This window comes from Gossypium arboreum, chromosome 5 (assembly GCF_025698485.1).
Source record: "Gossypium arboreum isolate Shixiya-1 chromosome 5, ASM2569848v2, whole genome shotgun sequence".
Taxonomy (NCBI): Eukaryota; Viridiplantae; Streptophyta; class Magnoliopsida; order Malvales; family Malvaceae; genus Gossypium; species Gossypium arboreum.
The window spans coordinates 21,829,975-21,848,462 of NC_069074.1; the positions used below are offsets into that span (position 1 = coordinate 21,829,975).

Genomic DNA, 18,488 nt, shown 5'->3' on the forward strand with positions numbered 1-18,488 from the left:
TTATTCCACTTGCTGTTTTTTATGCGAGTAGTTGTATTTCTCTATAATCTCATAGCCTCTCCATTGCAAAAGCAGAGCTAGAAAGCGAAATAGACCTGCAAAAACCACTTCAATAGATGCCATGAGGAAAGATGTCTGAGGGGATAAACCAGCTGTAGCTATTGCCACTGCTTGTCCATCAAGCCTGCAGGGTATGCTAAAACTTCCTGATTTAATGCCTTGTATTGTTATCTTCCCAACCTCTTCAGCTTTCATTCCAGGAGATGACTCCAATATTATCTTGGTGATTTCCGGCATTTTCTCCCTTGCTTGAAATGTTAGTACAGAAATGAACTCCACTTTATAACTTCATGGCAGTAAAATCTTGTCGATATACACAGTTATGATGGGGCAAATGCAAACAAATTAAAAGTTAATCTATGATTTGAAAGAAAATAAAAATATATTCCAAACCTTGTTCAATACCCGAAGTTTCAGTAACGGGAGGGAAAATTGTACAAGCCCGTTTGACCCCCCTAGCCCAAAACCTATTTCCTAACCCTCAAGCCCAATACCCAAACAAAAGCCCAAATAACTCCCGGGCCCAAATAACCTTAACCCTAGCCTAAATTAACAAATCAGAAACAAAAGGACAAAAAAACCTAGCTGCTGCCTCCCCGTGCCAGGTCTGCCACCGTCTGTCACGTCCACCGCCTCACCGCCCAAGTTGTACCTGCAAGCATTAATAGGAGTGGACAGAAAGCAAAAAGAAAGAAATGTAATGGCTATTTAAAAGCCAGATCCAAAAACTGTAAAGGGATTGAGACACTTTGATGAAATAATAAGCAATATTAGACAAAAGAAAAAAAAACAAAGCAAAAAAACTCAAGAATCACAGCAAAAACAGATCGATCGGAGATTAAACCGAAGGTTTATCCTTATTTCTCTTCATTCTTTTTCTTTTTTTTGAATCCATTCGTATATAATATTTTCACCCTATTTTAAAACAACATATATACTAAATACAAACATGTAGAAAACACAAAAAAAAGGAGAAAATTTTACCTTTTTGAACTCATAAGCGTGCACGGTGGCGGACGGTGGCGCATTTGGCGTTCCGGCTGACCGGCGGACTGACCGCCCCCTGGCAGGGAATCGCCCCTCTCCCCTCTCTCTCCCTTTTTTTTCTCTCCTCAGCAGCTAAAATGAAATTTTTAGAAATTTTCAGGCTTTTATAGCCTACCAAAATAGCACCGTTTTGGTGCCCAGTTTAAAAAGCAGAAACGACGCCGTTTCAGGCAATGACTCGAGGACCCGACCCGCCTATGCCCAGGGTCCGCGTGTTTTTGGACTGAGGGGTTATTTGCGCCCTCAGTCCTTCCGCTTTTCCAAGGCTTCACAATTGAGTCTTATTTAATTTTAATTTGGCCCTAAAATTTACTTCGTTTTCAATTTGGTACCTTTAATGAATCGCCCGCTTTTAGTAGATCGGGATATTTACTCCTTTGGTCCCTCCTGGTTGCTCGCGTGTTCAAATTAATCCCCTTTTTCCTTCATTTATTTGAAATTAGCCTCAAAATTCCACTCGTTAATTCAATTTCATCCTTTTTTCACTTTTCCTCATTTTTCTAATTTAATTTTAATATTATTTATAATATCATATTTTATTATTTTGTATTTTTATTAATAGTTCATTATTATCATTTTATAGTATATATATATATATATATATGTTATAAAGTATTATTAATAGTTTCAATATTATTATTCTTATTAACGTATATGTATGTTAATAATATATTTTGTCTATTTTTTATACATAGGTATATATATGTATATTCCTCCTTTTAATACTATGTATATATTTTGATATATTACGTGTATGTTTTGTTTCGTATACTATGTATATATTACGATATGCCTTTAACATTATTAGGTATTTATTTATATATATATATTTATGTAATATTATTAATAATTGTTTTTTTTTACATTATTACCATTTCTAATATATATATATCGTACATGTCTTTATATATAGTATGTATATATCGCTCGTATTATTAGTTATATGTATATCTATTTTCAATATATGTTTATGTAATGTTTTTAGTATTATCATTATCTTTGTATTGTTACTATCGTTATTATATCTTTCGTTGCATCACTATTGCATTATCACTTTCATCATTATTATTATTACTAACATGTACATATACTATATATTTTTATTATATTACGTATATGTTTTTATATATACGCTATGCATATGCATTTTAAATATTTATCATTATGTATATATATACTTTTTCTCATATATTTCTTATTACTTCTATTATTATGTATGTACCTTAATACATATATGTATATACTACTGTCGTTATCATTTTCATTTTATTTTGCCATTTTTGTTACATTTATCTATTTATTTGCTTGCGCATTCAATTACTTCATCTTCCTCACGTACGTGTTTACATTCACATATTTCTAAGCTTCAATAATATTTCGTCTTTTATACTTGCTCATATTATTATCTTCGACATAGTCACACCTATTATTATGTTCTTATACGTGTTAATACCATATTATGCTTTTACGTTTTACAATAAATCGCGTTACTTTTTGCTCAACATATTAAAACAATTCTTTCATAAAAGCAAAATCCGTTATTAGGTAATTCGAGATAATCGTGCCCTAACTTACTGGGTTTCGACTTTTCTCATTTAACCTAAATAACGGAATATTCTTTTTAAATTACGATACAAGTCTTAAAAATGCTTATTTTCAGAGATACGAAGCGTGGTGCCCTAACTTACTGGGTATGACACTTTGAAACTTCGAAACAAGATCTTTTACAAGTAAAGGCAATGTTCGGTGTTCGGGAATTTGAGGAAACGTGCCTTAACTTACTGGGTCTCGATCTTCCTCGTTCACCCTAACTAACCGAATATCCTTTTAAAAGAGGTCAAAATATATTTATTTTAAATACAAGGCAAGCTCATTCTCAAAAGTTCGAGATGCCGTATCCTAACTCACTGGATATAACATGTCATTGCCTTGAGACGAGAATGTCTTTGACATTTCAATGTTCACTTTACAAAAAAGGATCGTATCTTAAAATCTTTCAAGTTTTCAATCTTCGATACTAAGACACTAATTAATCAACTAGGTACCAGTTTTGGGCGTATCGAGGGTGCTAATCCTTCCTCGTACGTAACCGACTCCCGAACCCGTTTTCTTGATTTGCGTAGACCAAAATTGTTGTTTAAATAAATCAAGTTATTTATTAAAAACAACCACTTTAACGAGGTGACCCGATCACACCTAGTCAAAAAGGATCGATGGCAACTCCCATTTTTTGTGTTCATTTTCAAAATCCAAGTCGATTCCCGTTTTTTTCAAAAATGGTTACGACAGATGATAGAGAGATGAATGTTGTTCACCAAAAGTTCCTGTTGCAATGCCTCTGCTAATCCTCTAAGCCCAAATTTGGTTGCTGAGTAAGCCGCAAAACCATATATACCCGCCTATATTTATTAAATATTGTACATCATGATGAGTATAAGAATCATTCAAGGCTAATATCTCATTTGGTTTATATTAAACCTGGCCGGCCATTGAAGACATAAGAGCAATGGAGGCAGGTCCCTTGTCCTTTCTATCCTTCATTAATGGCAAAGCTGCTTTGATGACATTGAAGCTTCCCATCAGATTCACGTCTATCATCGTCTTCATCACATCTAGTCCTTGGGTCTCAAACTCCTCAACGTAATACACCCCATGGTTAACTACACATCGATAGGGCCAGCCTCTTTTATAGCACGCTCAACGGCATCGTAGTCACGAACATCGGCACTAAAGATCGAGACCTCGACTTCATAGGCTTGACAGATTGATTCCTTTGCTTTTTGGAGCTGGTCAACGGAGCGAGCCAAGAGGGAAATACGCGCTCCCTCCGATGCAGCTTGTTTGGCTATGGCTAGCTAGCCCGATGCCCATTGAACCGCCTGTTATGAAAACGTGTCGGTTTTTAATAGGTATGTTAATGGGCCGCGGCCGAACGATGAAGTAGAGGAGGAGGAGAAGGAGAAGGATTGGTAGGAGGAGAAGACCGAAGAGCACCATTGAAGTTTAATTTGTTTTAGGGAGAGAAATAATTAAGGTTAAGCAAGCATCTCTCTCCATATGGGGTCTAACATTATTTACCCTTTTTTCCTTGTATTCGGGAATAATTCTCAAGTTTTGAGCGTAAATCTGATAGCTGGTGCTGTACTGTAGTTTATCAATTAAGCTTTAATAAACTGGATGATCTTTGGGTGCTAACAGGATGCCTAATAATCAAATACTAACTATCATTTCAAAGATTAAAAAAAGAATTCATCTTCTTTTTCTATTTATTTATAATGCAACTACATGATATCATACAATAGAAATAAGAGCAAAACAGGTGAAGCCGACTCATTTTCAAGAATAAAGAAAAGAGAATCCTAAAAGAGAAAAGGCAAGTGGTGGGTGCTAGTGGAGTTGATTATATCTTTTGGTAGCTACCACACGTATATATTAGGACAAGTAAAAGGAAATTTAATATATGTTCCCCTTGCTTATAATTTATAATTGAGGTAACATTTATAGAAAAGAATTGAGCCGCCTTATAGCTTCTAAAATATTTTGTCTTTGACCAAATGCACTGACTCTAATATACTCTTCGCCTGCAGGCCCAAACCCTCTCCCTGGAACTGTCACTATGTTTGTTTTCTTCAGAATTTCAGCGAATACATTCCAGGAACTCATTCCTGGAAAGTGTACCCATATATAGGGTGCATTTTTCCCACCATAAACCTTCCATCCAAGTGATGTAAATCCATCTACCAGTATTTTAGCGTTCTCCATGTAGTAGTCAATCACCTTGCATAGGTCCTGCAACCATGGTAACAGCAATATATATAGACTACTATATAAAAATTTAAATATAACTTTATTTGATATCTAAGTAACATAGGGTCCAATTATGTACATGATAACCATCTGTTGAAAGGCATGCAAGGCCTCCAGCCTGGGCAATATTTGATGCGCCATTAAAGCAAGTGCAAACAATGCGGTTGAAATCCTTTATAACAGGGAAGCCGTTGGAGTACAAAAGCTCCTCAGGGACCACCGTCCAGCCAAGTCGGACGCCTGTAAAACCAGCAAATTTGGAGAAGGATGAAATTTCAATGGCAACCTGCAATGACAACCCTTCTTCACGTTAAAAATTGCAGTAAATCTAGGTGATAAACGAAGATGATCGCATAAAACTGAGCAACCTACCTCTTTGGCTCCAGGAATTGCAAAGATGGACCTCGGGCTTCCATCTCTGATATAAGCAGCATAGGCAGAGTCATGAACTATGATCGACCCATTGGCCTCTGCAAACTCTACGAGTTGCTTTAGTTGCTGCCATGATGCAGCATGGCCCGTGGGATTGTTTGGTGAACAAAGGAAAATGATATCTGTCCTTGGGATTGTTGATAGATCAGGGAAGAAATCATTCTCAGGCCCGCAGTTCATATAGATAATGTTCCCATACTTGCCTGTTTCCTCTTCTAACTCACCAGCTTGACCAACCACGACACTTGAATCAATATAGGCCTGTCCCCAAAAATTTTGGCCCATCAAAGTGGTAGCAAAGAGCGTGCAAGTAAAATAAGGTTATATGAAAGACTTGATAAGCTTACAGGGAAAGATGGGTCCTGCACAGCCACTGTAACATTGGATCCTAGAAGCATCTGCAAATGGAGTGGTTAATCATCTGTATTCAGATGATAGACTGATACAATGAGTATGAAATGGTTGGTACCTGAAGGCGAGAAATGTCGCATTGTGCACCGTCCGATACGAAAATCTCATTAGCTTTAATACCCATATCCTGGTAAAATTTTCCTGCAATTGCCTTCCTTAATGCCTGCAAAAAAGAAAGGAAGATCTTTCCACATTAAGCTTAGCTATATGGGAAAAGAAAAAGAAAGAAAAAATGACATAATTACCATGTTGCCTTGTTCAGCTCCATATCCTCTATAACCTTGAATCGTTGATAGGCCACGAACTTGCTGCAATTTCATAAAGCAGGAAAAAAAAAGTTTGAAAACATGAAGAAATGGAGAAGTACTTTTAAGTTCAACAAGACTAATTGGTTAGTACCTCAGCCATTGCTAGTGTTATGGTGTCTGGTATAGGCTGTGTTGTATCGCCAATTCCAAGTCTTATTAAGCTTGCATCTGGGTTCTTCTGCAAGTGTTCAGATTCATGCCTGGATATCTAAATAAGGGAAATACCAAAGGTAAGGCCATGGAAGAGTCTAAAGAAGAATTTTAGAGATTTCATTAAGTCATATTTGATACTACTGCAACTTCTGCATTTCATGCAGACGTTAGCATATGAGAAAATAAACATGCTAACATAAATTGAGATGCACCCATGGCCATGATCCTACCTCAGGAAAAAGATATCCACTACGTAGTTTCTCCAAGTTCGAATTTCGTGGGACCTTCGTGCAATGACCTACAATAATGACATGGAATTCATACTTGCTAATTAGTACATAACTTCGAGTACGAGAATAAGACTCTCAAACAATATAATTTCATAACATTTTCACATCTGACACATATTCATATCCGATAATCATATTCTTCAAAATTTTGAGGGAAAAAAATAAATAAATACTTACCAACTATGATTTCATCATTTGATTTTGAACTGTAAATTACACGGAAAAGAAAAGTGTCATTCAGAAGCAAAAGTACTGAAAAAGATGATAGTATATAAGAAACATTTGATTAATATAGTCCATAACCTGTTCCAACTTTCTTTAGGTTGTAATAACACTGCATGAGGCATGCAAACCCGGGATAAGAACTGAGAATAATACATTGTGTTTGTTTCAGATTTGGGATGAAGGGCTTTTGATTATGGGATATTGTTTAATGGGATTTACAATGGATATATATACTTAACATCGTGACCGACTGAGAACAATGAACAATGGGGGACCATCACTATTTGTGGATGTGCAACAGAATTTGCTGTGGAGGTTCCTAGAAGCAAACAAAACATAATGTGATCAATCTGCTCACGCCACCACCCATTTGACTGCATGAAGATACTATTTTCCACTTATGTTGTCTAAAACACGAGAGATAATATTGTTTACCAATAATTTTTTAGGGTATAACTTATATTAGTATCATCTTAAAAATCCATATTTAATATTTTTTCAACTTAAATTAACTTTAATTACATTATTTATTATTTTTTAAATAATAAATAAATATCTTTTCTTCTTTTATAATTTTTAATTATTTTATTTTTTTCCAAAAATTAATATTTTTTATTTTTGTGCAACCTAATTTTTTTAAAATTAACTTTAACCAAATAACAAAGTTTGATAATACAATCTGTGGTGGCTATAATTTTCAATGTTGTATTAATGTTTTTAAGGTTCTTATTTAATTTTTAATTGTTGGTTTTATTTTTTATTTATTTTCAATTTTTCCTTTTTCTCTTCTTTTAATTTTAATTATTTATTTCAGGGTTTTCAAATTTAGAGAAAATGCTATATATAAATGAATTTATAGTACCATTTGTATATTTTAAAATTTGGTGATGTAAGGTTATTTTATGGGTATCTAAATATTAAATATTTTAAAATGATCATAACTTAAATTATTCTTTTTTTTTATATCTTATTTAAAAGATTATATTCCATATTCATAACCCAACATTAAATTTCCACACTACAGCATGCTTTTCCAATGCAAAAACTTCTACCCTGGATGATTCCTTGAACTTACCACGATTTGTAATGTCCCATTATTTAACGAGGCATCAATTTTTTTTTCCAGAAAAAGTCTATTGCAACATTAATAAGACTACATGCATGGTTAATTGAGTCTACTAATTTAAGAAGAAAGTTTATTCAGCCACATGGCACAAGCTAATTCACTTTTTTTTTAGGCACCAGGACTCCGTCAGCTGCTGAGTGGTGAGTCAGCCAGTGGCTGCTTAAAAAGGAGTCGTGGGGCAGCTGAATTGTGACCAAATTTGTGGGACATTTTCCATTACGATGCTGACTTTGCATTGATGCGTTCAAAGACACATTGGAAATTGGTTTTAGTGAATGGATTGAAGGTTTTGCATGGAAATTGAAAAATACCATACATGGAAAAAAAGCATCTCACCTTTAATAATTTTTTGGTGATAATAAATATATATAATAACCTCATTTCAACCTTTAATGGGGATTAACAGCTTGGGGTGAGAAACAAGACACGAATGTAGAGTTTATAAGCTTATCATCCAGAATTGTCCTTTAACTTAGACTACACCTTCCATCAGTGTCAGTGTGGAATTTTGTATATATCTCTCTCACTCTCATGAGACTGGAAAAACTTTGCTTTGCCTTGCTCGATTCTCCAACTTAGATACTATACAATTAAATGCCTCAGCCTCTATGAAATAGACTTATTTTTTTGGGAACTGAAAATCCATCTAAATTTTGAAAGAATTTCCGTAAAAATATTATATCTAAAAAAATAAATTTAAATTAAAAATTTAACCCCATTTAAAATATGAGTCACACTCAAATTTAATCATTCAAAACTTCGATCCAATTAATTTTTAAAATTTATAATATAATATATTATATTAACTTCATATATTATGTAAATAACACATAAAATTTAAATTTATAATAATACATAGTACTATATAATGTAAACATTTTAAAATAAATATTAATATGACTATATATAATTTTTTAATAAATGAAAATAAAATTTTAAATAATATAAAAATTTCAAAAAAATTAAAAATAATATAGGTAAGTCTAAAATGAGCTTTAGTGAATTTGAATAAATATAAACAGAGGCAGATCTAAGGGGTGCCAAGGCCCCATCATAAAATGAAAAATTTATCATTCATGTCTTTTATAATTTATAAAATTTTAAATTCATAATGGTAAAATTACACTTTATTCCTTTCTAAAATAATAAAAATTAATTTAATCTTCTAAAATAATAAAGATATAGGTTATTAAATGACTAAATTATATTTTTACTATCATAAAATATATAATTTAATTCTGACCCCTAAAAAATTTCTAATTTCATCCCTACCTCCTAAATCGTATTTCATATTGATATTAACCTAATAATACCTTTACCAAAAAAGAATGTAAATATTCATTTATTAGTTTACGTATAATGAAATGAAAAGACTAATCCCATTAATCTTTTATTAATTTACGTATTTCTTAATGTAATGAGAGAGACTAATCCCAACATTCATTTATTAATTTACGTATTTAAAATATATGAAAAAAATAAAATTATTTACCCGTATTGTAGATTGGAATTAGAATAGTAGAGAGTTTAAGATAGGGTGGCAAGAAAAGGTCCAAGTAAAGAAGCGGTACTTAACTTTCTCTCCCCCACGTGTACGAGCTAGGCCTGAATTTCCACCTTTGAAACACATGTTTAAATGAATGCTTTACTATCAATCAAACAGCGCAATTTTATACGCCCACATAACTCCCACACACAGCCTATTCTTAATTTTCGCCTCTTCCTTCCCCACCTTTCCACACTCACATTCATTGAATTTAAATTTAAAACAATAAACTAAATACAAATGTCCCACATCTTTTATTCCATCTTTTTTATTCATAACTTTAAAACCAACCCTTCCAAAAATCAAAACACTTCACTTTTACTCCAAAGTTAAAGTTTAATCGTGTTGTTTGAATTGGATCAGATTAGTTGGATTGAGAATTAATCAATAGATTGATTTGAAAAGTGATTTGAATCGATTAGATCATGCACTACACCAAAACAGACTTTTCGCGGCGTTTTTAGCGGCGTTTTAAAAGAAAACGCCGGAAAAATCGAATAGATGGAGTTTTAGCGACGCTTTTAAAAAAACGCCGCAATAGGTCGACCTTTAGCGGCATTTTTTGAAAAAGCGCCACCATAAGTCGGCCTTTAGCGGCGTTTTTTTAAAAGCGCCGCTAAAGGTTAATCAAAACGACGTCGTTTCACATGAGCTTAACATTTTAGTGGCGTTTTTTTATAAAAACGCCACTAAAATGTTAAGGAAAACGACGCTGTTTATATGTGCTCCTTTGGCATTAGCGGCGTTTTCCCAAAAACGCAAAGAAAAGATCAACTTTAGCGGCGTTTTTAAAAACGCCGCAATTGCTAAATATAATATCATATATTTTATATTTGTTTGAATTTATTTTAGTAGGGTTTAAATTATAGGTTTAACATTTTGTTAAAGCCCACTAATACTTGCAAATGATTAACCTAAGTCTATTTTAAGTCCAATCATATTATATTTTTAATTTTTGTAATAATTATGTCATTTTAATTTAATATTTTTATTTATTTAAATTTTTATATAGTTATCTTAATATTATTTTAATGTTTATATTAGACTACTATTATACATTTAGTATAAATTTATTTTTTATAAATTATAAAATTACATAGTATATATATAAAATATTATGAAGTTGAAAACGGATTAGACCAAACTCAGGTATTAAATGTTTCAGTCTAACTTATTTTTTAAATGAATTTAAAATTTTCTATTTAAACTGATTTTTACACTTAATATTTTTATAGGTTTAGGGGTTATGGGTTTAAGGGTTATGATTTAGGGTTGATGATTTATGTTTTACGATTTAGAGTTTGAGGTTTATAATTTAGAAGGTTAGGGGTTTAGGGTTTAAGGGTTAGTGGTTATTGGTTAGTGGTTAGTATTAAGGGATATATATGCATGGGTTTAAGCTGGTTTATGGGTTAGATGTTAGGGGCCGGGTTTATATAGGTTAAGAGGATAGAGGATAGGGGTTTAGTGTTTTAAAGTTTATTATTTGGGGTTTAATGTTTAAGGTCTAAGATCTTAGTGTTTAGAGTTTTAGGGTTTAAGGGTTATGTGGATATAGGTTAAGAGTTTAGGGTTTAAGGGTCAATGGTGTAGTGTGCAATTGTGTACATGAATTGTAATTTGATCTAGATCTTGTAAAATATTAATTTACACGTTATTGATATAATAAACAGCATCATGTTTTTATTTAATTAATTAATTTATATACATACATAATATGTATTTTAAAACAAAATTAAAGTTTCAACTATAGTTAGGGTTTTAGGTATTAGCGGCGTTTACACATAAAACGCCGCAAAAGATAGAAAATAGCGGCGTTTTTTTAGAAAACGCCACAAATCGTTTTAGAACGGCGTCGTTTTATTGTGTAGACGAAATAGGTATTAGTGGCGCTTTGCTGAAAATGCCGCAAAAGGTCTTATTAGCGGCGCGTTGCTAAAAACGCCACAAATTTTGCTTATTTGAAACGGCGTCTTTTTTTCTCTCCGAGGTTTATGCCCTTTACCCAAATCGTTTCATTTTTGGCTAAGTCCTTTTCCCCATCTCGCCTTCCTTCCCAAATCCCTAAAACAAAACCTCTTTTTTTCCCCAAATCATCCCCTAATTCCCCAAACCCGAAATCCCTAACCTTTTCCCCAAGTCCCCTTTTTTCCCTTAACTGCTCCCCCATTCTCAAATCCCTTACTTGTTTTCCCTTTCCTCTCGCCGACGGCCGATGGTTTATGGGTTTTAAATGGTTAGTTTTTATTCCCCTTTAGATTAATGTGTAGTTACTGTATTACTTGGCTTTTATTTTTTTTGGGATTTTAGATTAATGATGTTGATACTGATGTTGATGTTGATCTCGATGATTATACCCTTGTTTTAAGTAAACCCAATACCGAGTCTAGTGTTTCTGGTGCTGTTTTGAACTGAACCACCACAATTATTTGTGCTGGAATCATGGCTTTACCTGCTACTATGAAGGTTCTAGGGCTTGTTTTAGGGATTCTCGATCAGTGGTTAGGACTGGTTCGGTTCGTAATGTCTGGGAGATGTTATGTCTGGTTCGGTTCGTCATATTGGGGTTCTCGATCAGTGGTTAGGACTAGTTTTGGGGATCATAGGAAGTTGTTGGTTTTGGTTGTTATGGTTGTTTTTCTTGCTCCACTTTGCGTGTTAGATAGGATTCATTCATTGAGCATGACTTTGGCTGCTTCGATAGCTCTCATTGTTGTTTTAATTGTGGTTTGCCTTGTTGTTGCATTCATTAAGCTTATTGAAGGAAGATAGAGGCTCCAAGGAGGAGCCTAGATTTTGGATCGAAAATGGCAATTTTGGATTTACTAGTAGTTATCCCTATTATGACTAATGCATATGTTTGCCATTTCAATGTTCAACCTATATACAATGAGCTCAAGGTGATATTTTGACCAATTTTGATAGGAATCTGGAATTCGCTTTTAGACCGCTTTGAATTATATTTGGTCTTCATTTGTTTCGGTTTTCCTGTTATTCACTTTTCTCTACTGACAAACTGTGGATAACTTGGTGTTTGAGGATCAGCTCCTCTCACGGAGAGTAAAAACGGTCTTTGGCATTAATAATAATATTGTTAGTGCTTATATATATTTGATCTACTATGTTCCCAAATATATGGACAGCTTTCAAATTTATCGAGCAACAACGACTTCTCGTCTTTTAATATGTATACAATGTAACTTCTTGTCTTTTAATGGTATTGAGCTTGGTCCTATTTCTCCGTTAATGTTATACCATATTGTTGGTCTGTTTTTGTAATCATTTTATTTGTTTATTCCCACCGTTATTATGCAATATAATTAATATTATACCAATCATTAAATGTTGTTTATTTTAGAACTCATTTGATTGTTTTGTCGACTGTAAATGCACTTTTGTTCTTCAAATGCAATGAGTAGGGAAGTCTCTCGACATTATTAGAGATCAATCCCAAGCATCTCTAAATAAACCCTCAAGAAAACATTTCCATTTCAATCAAGGTAACCTTTTTTTCCTAACATTTATGTTTCTTTCAACATGTTTTTCCTTTTATGTTTTCAATGTTTAATTAACATTTAATTACATTCGTAAAGTTTTAATGTTTTTCCTAACATTTAATTAACATTTTAATTACATTCCTAAATTTTTAAGCTTATTTCATCCACTCTTTTTTGTGTTTTGTCTCGATTTGGCTTCCTTCGTTAAGTTTCACGTAGAAGCGTGCTTTATCTTTCATTTTCAAGAAATAGATGCCTCGTAATGGAAGATGTATGCTGTGTGTTTGTGTCTCTATATATGTATGTATTTGGTAATAGATGAAAGTCAGATTCCAGCTTTGAAATATAGACCAAGTTTTGCATACATTGATCAATTCTCGCTCTTTTCCTTTGAATACATGGTTCTCTTGATATTAAATACTCGTGTACTTTCTCGCATATTCGTGATTCTTATTAGATAAGTTATATATCAACAGCTTATATTAGTTTCCATCAAGGCCTCTGTAAATATAAAGTTGGTATTCGTTAGGAGAAGTTAATGTTTATGAGTTTTGTGGAGTATGATTCGCACATGCAAAGTTGGTTTGTTTCAATCTGCATTTTCATGTTTACATAATAATGGTGATTCCATTTTGGTTATTTAGATGTTATTTTGGTCTGCTTTTCATGTTTCTATCCAACTTATGTGTTTAGTGTGGACTTAGATTGATTTAAGAGTTTATTGTTGTCTTGTTGCTCACGCTTTTATATAATAAAATTGTTATATTTTGGTTATTTAGATGTTCTTTTGGTCTGCTTTTCATGTTTCTATCCAACTTATGTGTTTAGTGTGGACTTAGATTGATTTAAGAGTTTATTCTTGTCTTGTTGCTCACGTTTTATATTGTTGAATTCTCTATTCATTTTCTTTCGCTTATGTGAAGAAATTTGTTTGTCTTGGATCGCTTTATTATCCATTTGTTTATTATTTTTATTGTTTGAATTGGAATTGTCCGGGGTAGTTCGCATTTATTTGCTCGGTAATCAATGTTAAAACCGCATTTGTCGCTCGTCCCTAGAAAGGACCTTTTCAGTTTGAGCTTCTCGGGTCGTTGTTTGGTTTTTCAATCTCTGCAAAAACCCAGTTTATATGAATTTACGCTTTATTGACATTATGTTCTATTTCACCATTCTTGAAATTATGTGAAGATTCTTTCTAATTTTCTCCTTGGTCGTCTCTAGAGTCTAGCCTAATATTGATTTTTCCTTTTCATGCATTTTGAATCAAATAAAAGAATTTTAGCATGCAAGAAAAAGACACTTTACTTTCTTGCGAGAGTAATTTTTCATGTTATTTTGGGAACCTACACATTGGGTCATTAACTGTTCATGTCTAGTTCGTGTCAATCATTTTATCCTCACTTGTTTCTGTTGGATTCTTTTTAGTTTCATACCCTCCATACTACCAAAAGGAAGTGCTCGTGAGACAAAGTCAAAAGTTCTAAGATATTTTTTTCATTATATTGTTTTTGTTCACCAAACCTAGAACTTAATAAAAATGATGGTTGTGAAATTTTATAAATAATGTTCCTGAAATGTTGGTAATGAACCAAAAAAGAAGAGAACTGCCTGCCATGCTGAAAATTCTTGATGATAGTCAAGAGAACAAGAGGTGGCTGTTGTCCTTAAATGAAATTGTTAGTATTTGAGTTTTTATATTTTCTTAAACTGAAATATATTTGGTGCTACTCTTATAATCTTACATCTGTTCTAGGTACGTACAGGCCGTTTAGTTGCTAAATTTTTTTTCCTTATTTCTATGCATTTTCACTTTAAATTACTTAACAAATATTACTTTTTGGACTCCAAATTCTTTCTTTGGTGATAGTGGAGTAGACCAGTACGCTTTTATTAAGGTACGCTTTTAAATATTTTGTGAAAAATAAAATAGAATAAAATAAATAAAAATAAAGAACACATAAATTTTACGTGAAACCCTTTCGGAAAAAACCACTAGCAGAGGAGAAGAAAATTCACTATGTCGAAAAATTTTTTACTCAAATACAAGAGGAATAGACTATGTCTATTTATAGGCTTGCAAAGCCATATTCTAGTAGGATTGAAACACCTTATCCTAATCAATATAAAATAGATGGAGTTTAATAAGGTTTAAAACCTTATTCTAAAATAAAATAAAAGAAGTCTAGTTCTATATGGATTTTACTTTTATTTTATTTTCCATCGTATTTTATTTAAATAAGAATTTGGGTCACTTAATTCTAACAATCTCCACCTTGACACAAATTCTCAATGAACAAGTTCTTCATCGCGAACTTTCAATAAACAAGTTCTTCACCTCTTCCGAAAAACCCTTAAGGGTTTAACTTCAACAATGAACACCAACCAAGTCTAAGCAATGCTCAAACTTGGTTATAGGAAGTGACTTAGTCATCATATCTGCAGGATTTTCATGAGTGCTAATTTTGCTCACAACAATATCACCACGAGCAATAATATCACGAACAAAATGATACCGAATATCAATGTGTTTTGTTCTCTCATGAAACATTTGATCTTTTGTAAGAAAGATGGCACTGATCGTCACAAAATATCGTGCTGATTTGAAGGTCTTCATTGAGTTCACTAAATAGTCCCTTCAACCAAATAGCTTCTTTACAAGCCTCGTGAATCGCCATGTACTCACCTTCAGTGGTAGACAAAGCGATCGTAGTTTGCAAAGTGGCTTTCCAACTAATTGCACAACCTCCGATTGTAAAGACGTAACTCGTGAGAGATCTTCTTCTATCAAGGTCTCCAAAGAAAATCAGCATCAACATACCCTATAACTCCATCTTTAGTTCTTCCAAACTGTAAGCAAACATTAGTAGTGCCTCGTAAGTATCTTAAAATCCATCGAATCGCTTTCCAGTGTTCTTTACCGTGATTCGCCATGTATCCGCTAACCGCACCGATCGCATATGATAAATCGGACGTGAACAAACCATAGCATACATGAGAGATCCTCATCGACTAGAGTATGGAACATGTGACATGTTCTCAATCTCATTATCCGATTGAGGAGATAAGGCCGATGAAAGTCCGAAATGGTCGCTAAAGGAGTACTAACAGCTTAGCACTCTGATATTGAACTCCGCAAAGAACTTTCTCAATGTACCCTTCCGACTTAGGTACAATTTACTTGCTTTTCTATCTCGAGAATCTCCATACCAAGTATCTTCTTTGCTGGTCCTAAATCTTTCATCTCAAATTCTTCACTTAGTTGGGCTTTAACCTTTCTTATCTCTCTTTATCTTTTGTCGCTATCAACATGTCATCAACATAAAGAAGTAGATACACAAAAGAACCATCACTTTTTTTCTTAAAGTAGACACAACTGTCAAAACTACTTCTTTTGAAATCATGAGAAGTCATAAAGGAATCAAACCTCTTGTACCCTTGTCTTGGTGATCGTTTCAAACCGTAAAGGGACTTTTTCAACAAGCAAACATAGTCCTCTTTTTCGAGACTATAAAACCCTCTCGTTGTTGCATGTAAATATCTTCCTCAAGTTCTCCATGCAAAATGCGCTTTTACATCTAACCGCTCAAGCTCCAAATCATGCATGGCAACAATACCAAGCAAAGCTCAATCGAACTATGCTTAACAACCGGAGAGAACACATCTGTGAAGTCCACTCGAATTTGATCAGTAACCCTTTGCAACAAGCCTTACTTTATATCCGGGTTCTTCAACTCCTGAGTCCCTTCTTTCTTTTTAAACACCCATTTACAACGAATGCCTTTTTACCTTTAGGAAGTTTTACAAGATCCCATGTTCTTTTTTGTGGAGTGATTCCATCTCCTCTTGCATAGCAAACATCCACTTTTCGAGTCTTCACAACTAATCGCCTCGAATAATTAAATGGCTCTTGATTCGCATCTATATCTTCACCACATTTAAAGCATAAGCAACTAGATCAACCTCGGCATACTTCTTTGGAGGTTTAATTTCTCTTCTTGTCCTGTTTTTGGCGATAGAGTATTGCGGTGAAGAAGCAACTCTATTCTCAATTTTTGTATCGGCTTGAGGAGTTGATTCAGATTAATCGATGCTCCACCGCTTTTGGTTTTCTTTATTGGAAGAGTCTTTAAGAGATAAGTTAGGTAGCATAGCGCTTCATCAAAAACAACATCTCTGCTAATCACAACTTTTCTATTTTCAGACACCATAACTTATAGCCTTTACACCACTTTATAACCAAGAAAACGATTTAATGGATCTCGGTTCCAATTTTCCATTATCAACATGAGCATACGCAGGACACCCAAAAATCTTTAAATCGTAATAATTAGCGGGATTACTGCACCATACCTCTTGTAGAGTCTTTTTCTCAATGGCAACGGATGGAGATCGGTTGATCAAAAACATGCAGAGAGGTCGTCGCCCAAAATGACTTCGTAAGTTGGCATTTGACAACATACATCGAACCTTCTCCATGATCGCTCGTTTCATTCGCTCGCAACGCCGCTTTTGTCAGGAGTATGACGAATCGTCAAGTGTCTCATAATCCTTCCGACTTGCACAATCTATTAAACTCATCGTAACGTAACTCTAAGCCATTGTGCATGCGGAGGTATTTTATCTGCTTTTCCGTCTGCTTTTCAATCATAATTTTCCAAGACTTAAATGTGGAAAACACATCGCTTTCGCTTCGTGAAGAACGCCCAAACTTTTCTCGGAAAAATCATCAATAAAGGTTAGCATATAATTAGCTCCACCTCTCGAAGGCACTCGACGGCCCCCACGATCGTAATGGATATACTCCAACGCTTCCTTCGTGTTATGGATTCCTCTAGTGAATCGAACTCTCTTTGCTTCCCAAAACACAAAGGTTTCACGAAATTCAGGTTTGCAAATTCCTTGCCCATTAAGAAGTCCTCTTTGCTTAATTTCGCCATGCCATTCTCACTCATATGCCCTAGGCGATATGCCAAAGTTTAGTAATATCATCATCCGACAAGGAAGAGGAAGCGACAATTGCATCACCAAGAATAATAGAACCTCAGAAACATATAACTTGGCAATCTTTCTTTGCCCTTTCATCACAACAAGGGACCCTTTGAAATCTTTAAACCCCACTTTCACCGTGTATCTGCACTTTTGAATCAAGAGTACTCAACGAAATTAAATTTCTTTTCAATTCGAACATGCCGCACGTCACTAAGTGTTCGACAACTCCATCAAACATCTTAACTTTAATTGTTCCAACACTGCGATTTTACATGAAGCATTATTTCCCATCAAAACAACACCTTCAAATCTTGTTTCATAAGTTGTAAACCAATCCCGATTGGGACTCATGTGGAAGGTGCAACTGAATCAAGTATCCACCTCGCTTACTTTAGAATCATTGATGAAGCAACTAGAAGTTCACCATCGCCGTAGTCTTCTACAACATCACTTCACCGAATTTTCCGGTCGTTTTCCTTTTGATTCACAACCTCCCTTTTAATCTTATTTTGTAGCTTATAGCACTCAGATTTAATGTGCCCTTTCTTCTTGCGAAGTTGCAAGTTTTACCTCTGTTTGAAGATTTCGATCTACCCT

General features: G+C 33.9%; 1 protein-coding gene and 1 pseudogene across 1 annotated transcript; both read right to left on the minus strand.

The window, feature by feature from the left end:
• Nucleotides 1-4,339, minus strand: LOC108451037 (3-dehydrosphinganine reductase TSC10B-like; annotated as a pseudogene).
• A 4-nt stretch (nt 4,340-4,343) lies between these two features.
• LOC108451038 (probable LL-diaminopimelate aminotransferase, chloroplastic) lies at nt 4,344-7,076 on the minus strand. The gene is made up of 10 exons (XM_017748774.2): nt 6,812-7,076; nt 6,686-6,714; nt 6,449-6,516; nt 6,157-6,273; nt 6,003-6,065; nt 5,816-5,920; nt 5,694-5,744; nt 5,287-5,607; nt 4,994-5,200; nt 4,344-4,896 (listed from the first exon to the last, which is right to left on the minus strand). Exons 1-10 carry the CDS (start codon nt 6,886-6,888, stop codon nt 4,606-4,608), a joined length of 1,329 nt encoding a protein of 442 aa, XP_017604263.1. The 5' UTR covers nt 6,889-7,076; the 3' UTR covers nt 4,344-4,605.
• Between the last annotated feature and the right edge of the window lie 11,412 nt (nt 7,077-18,488).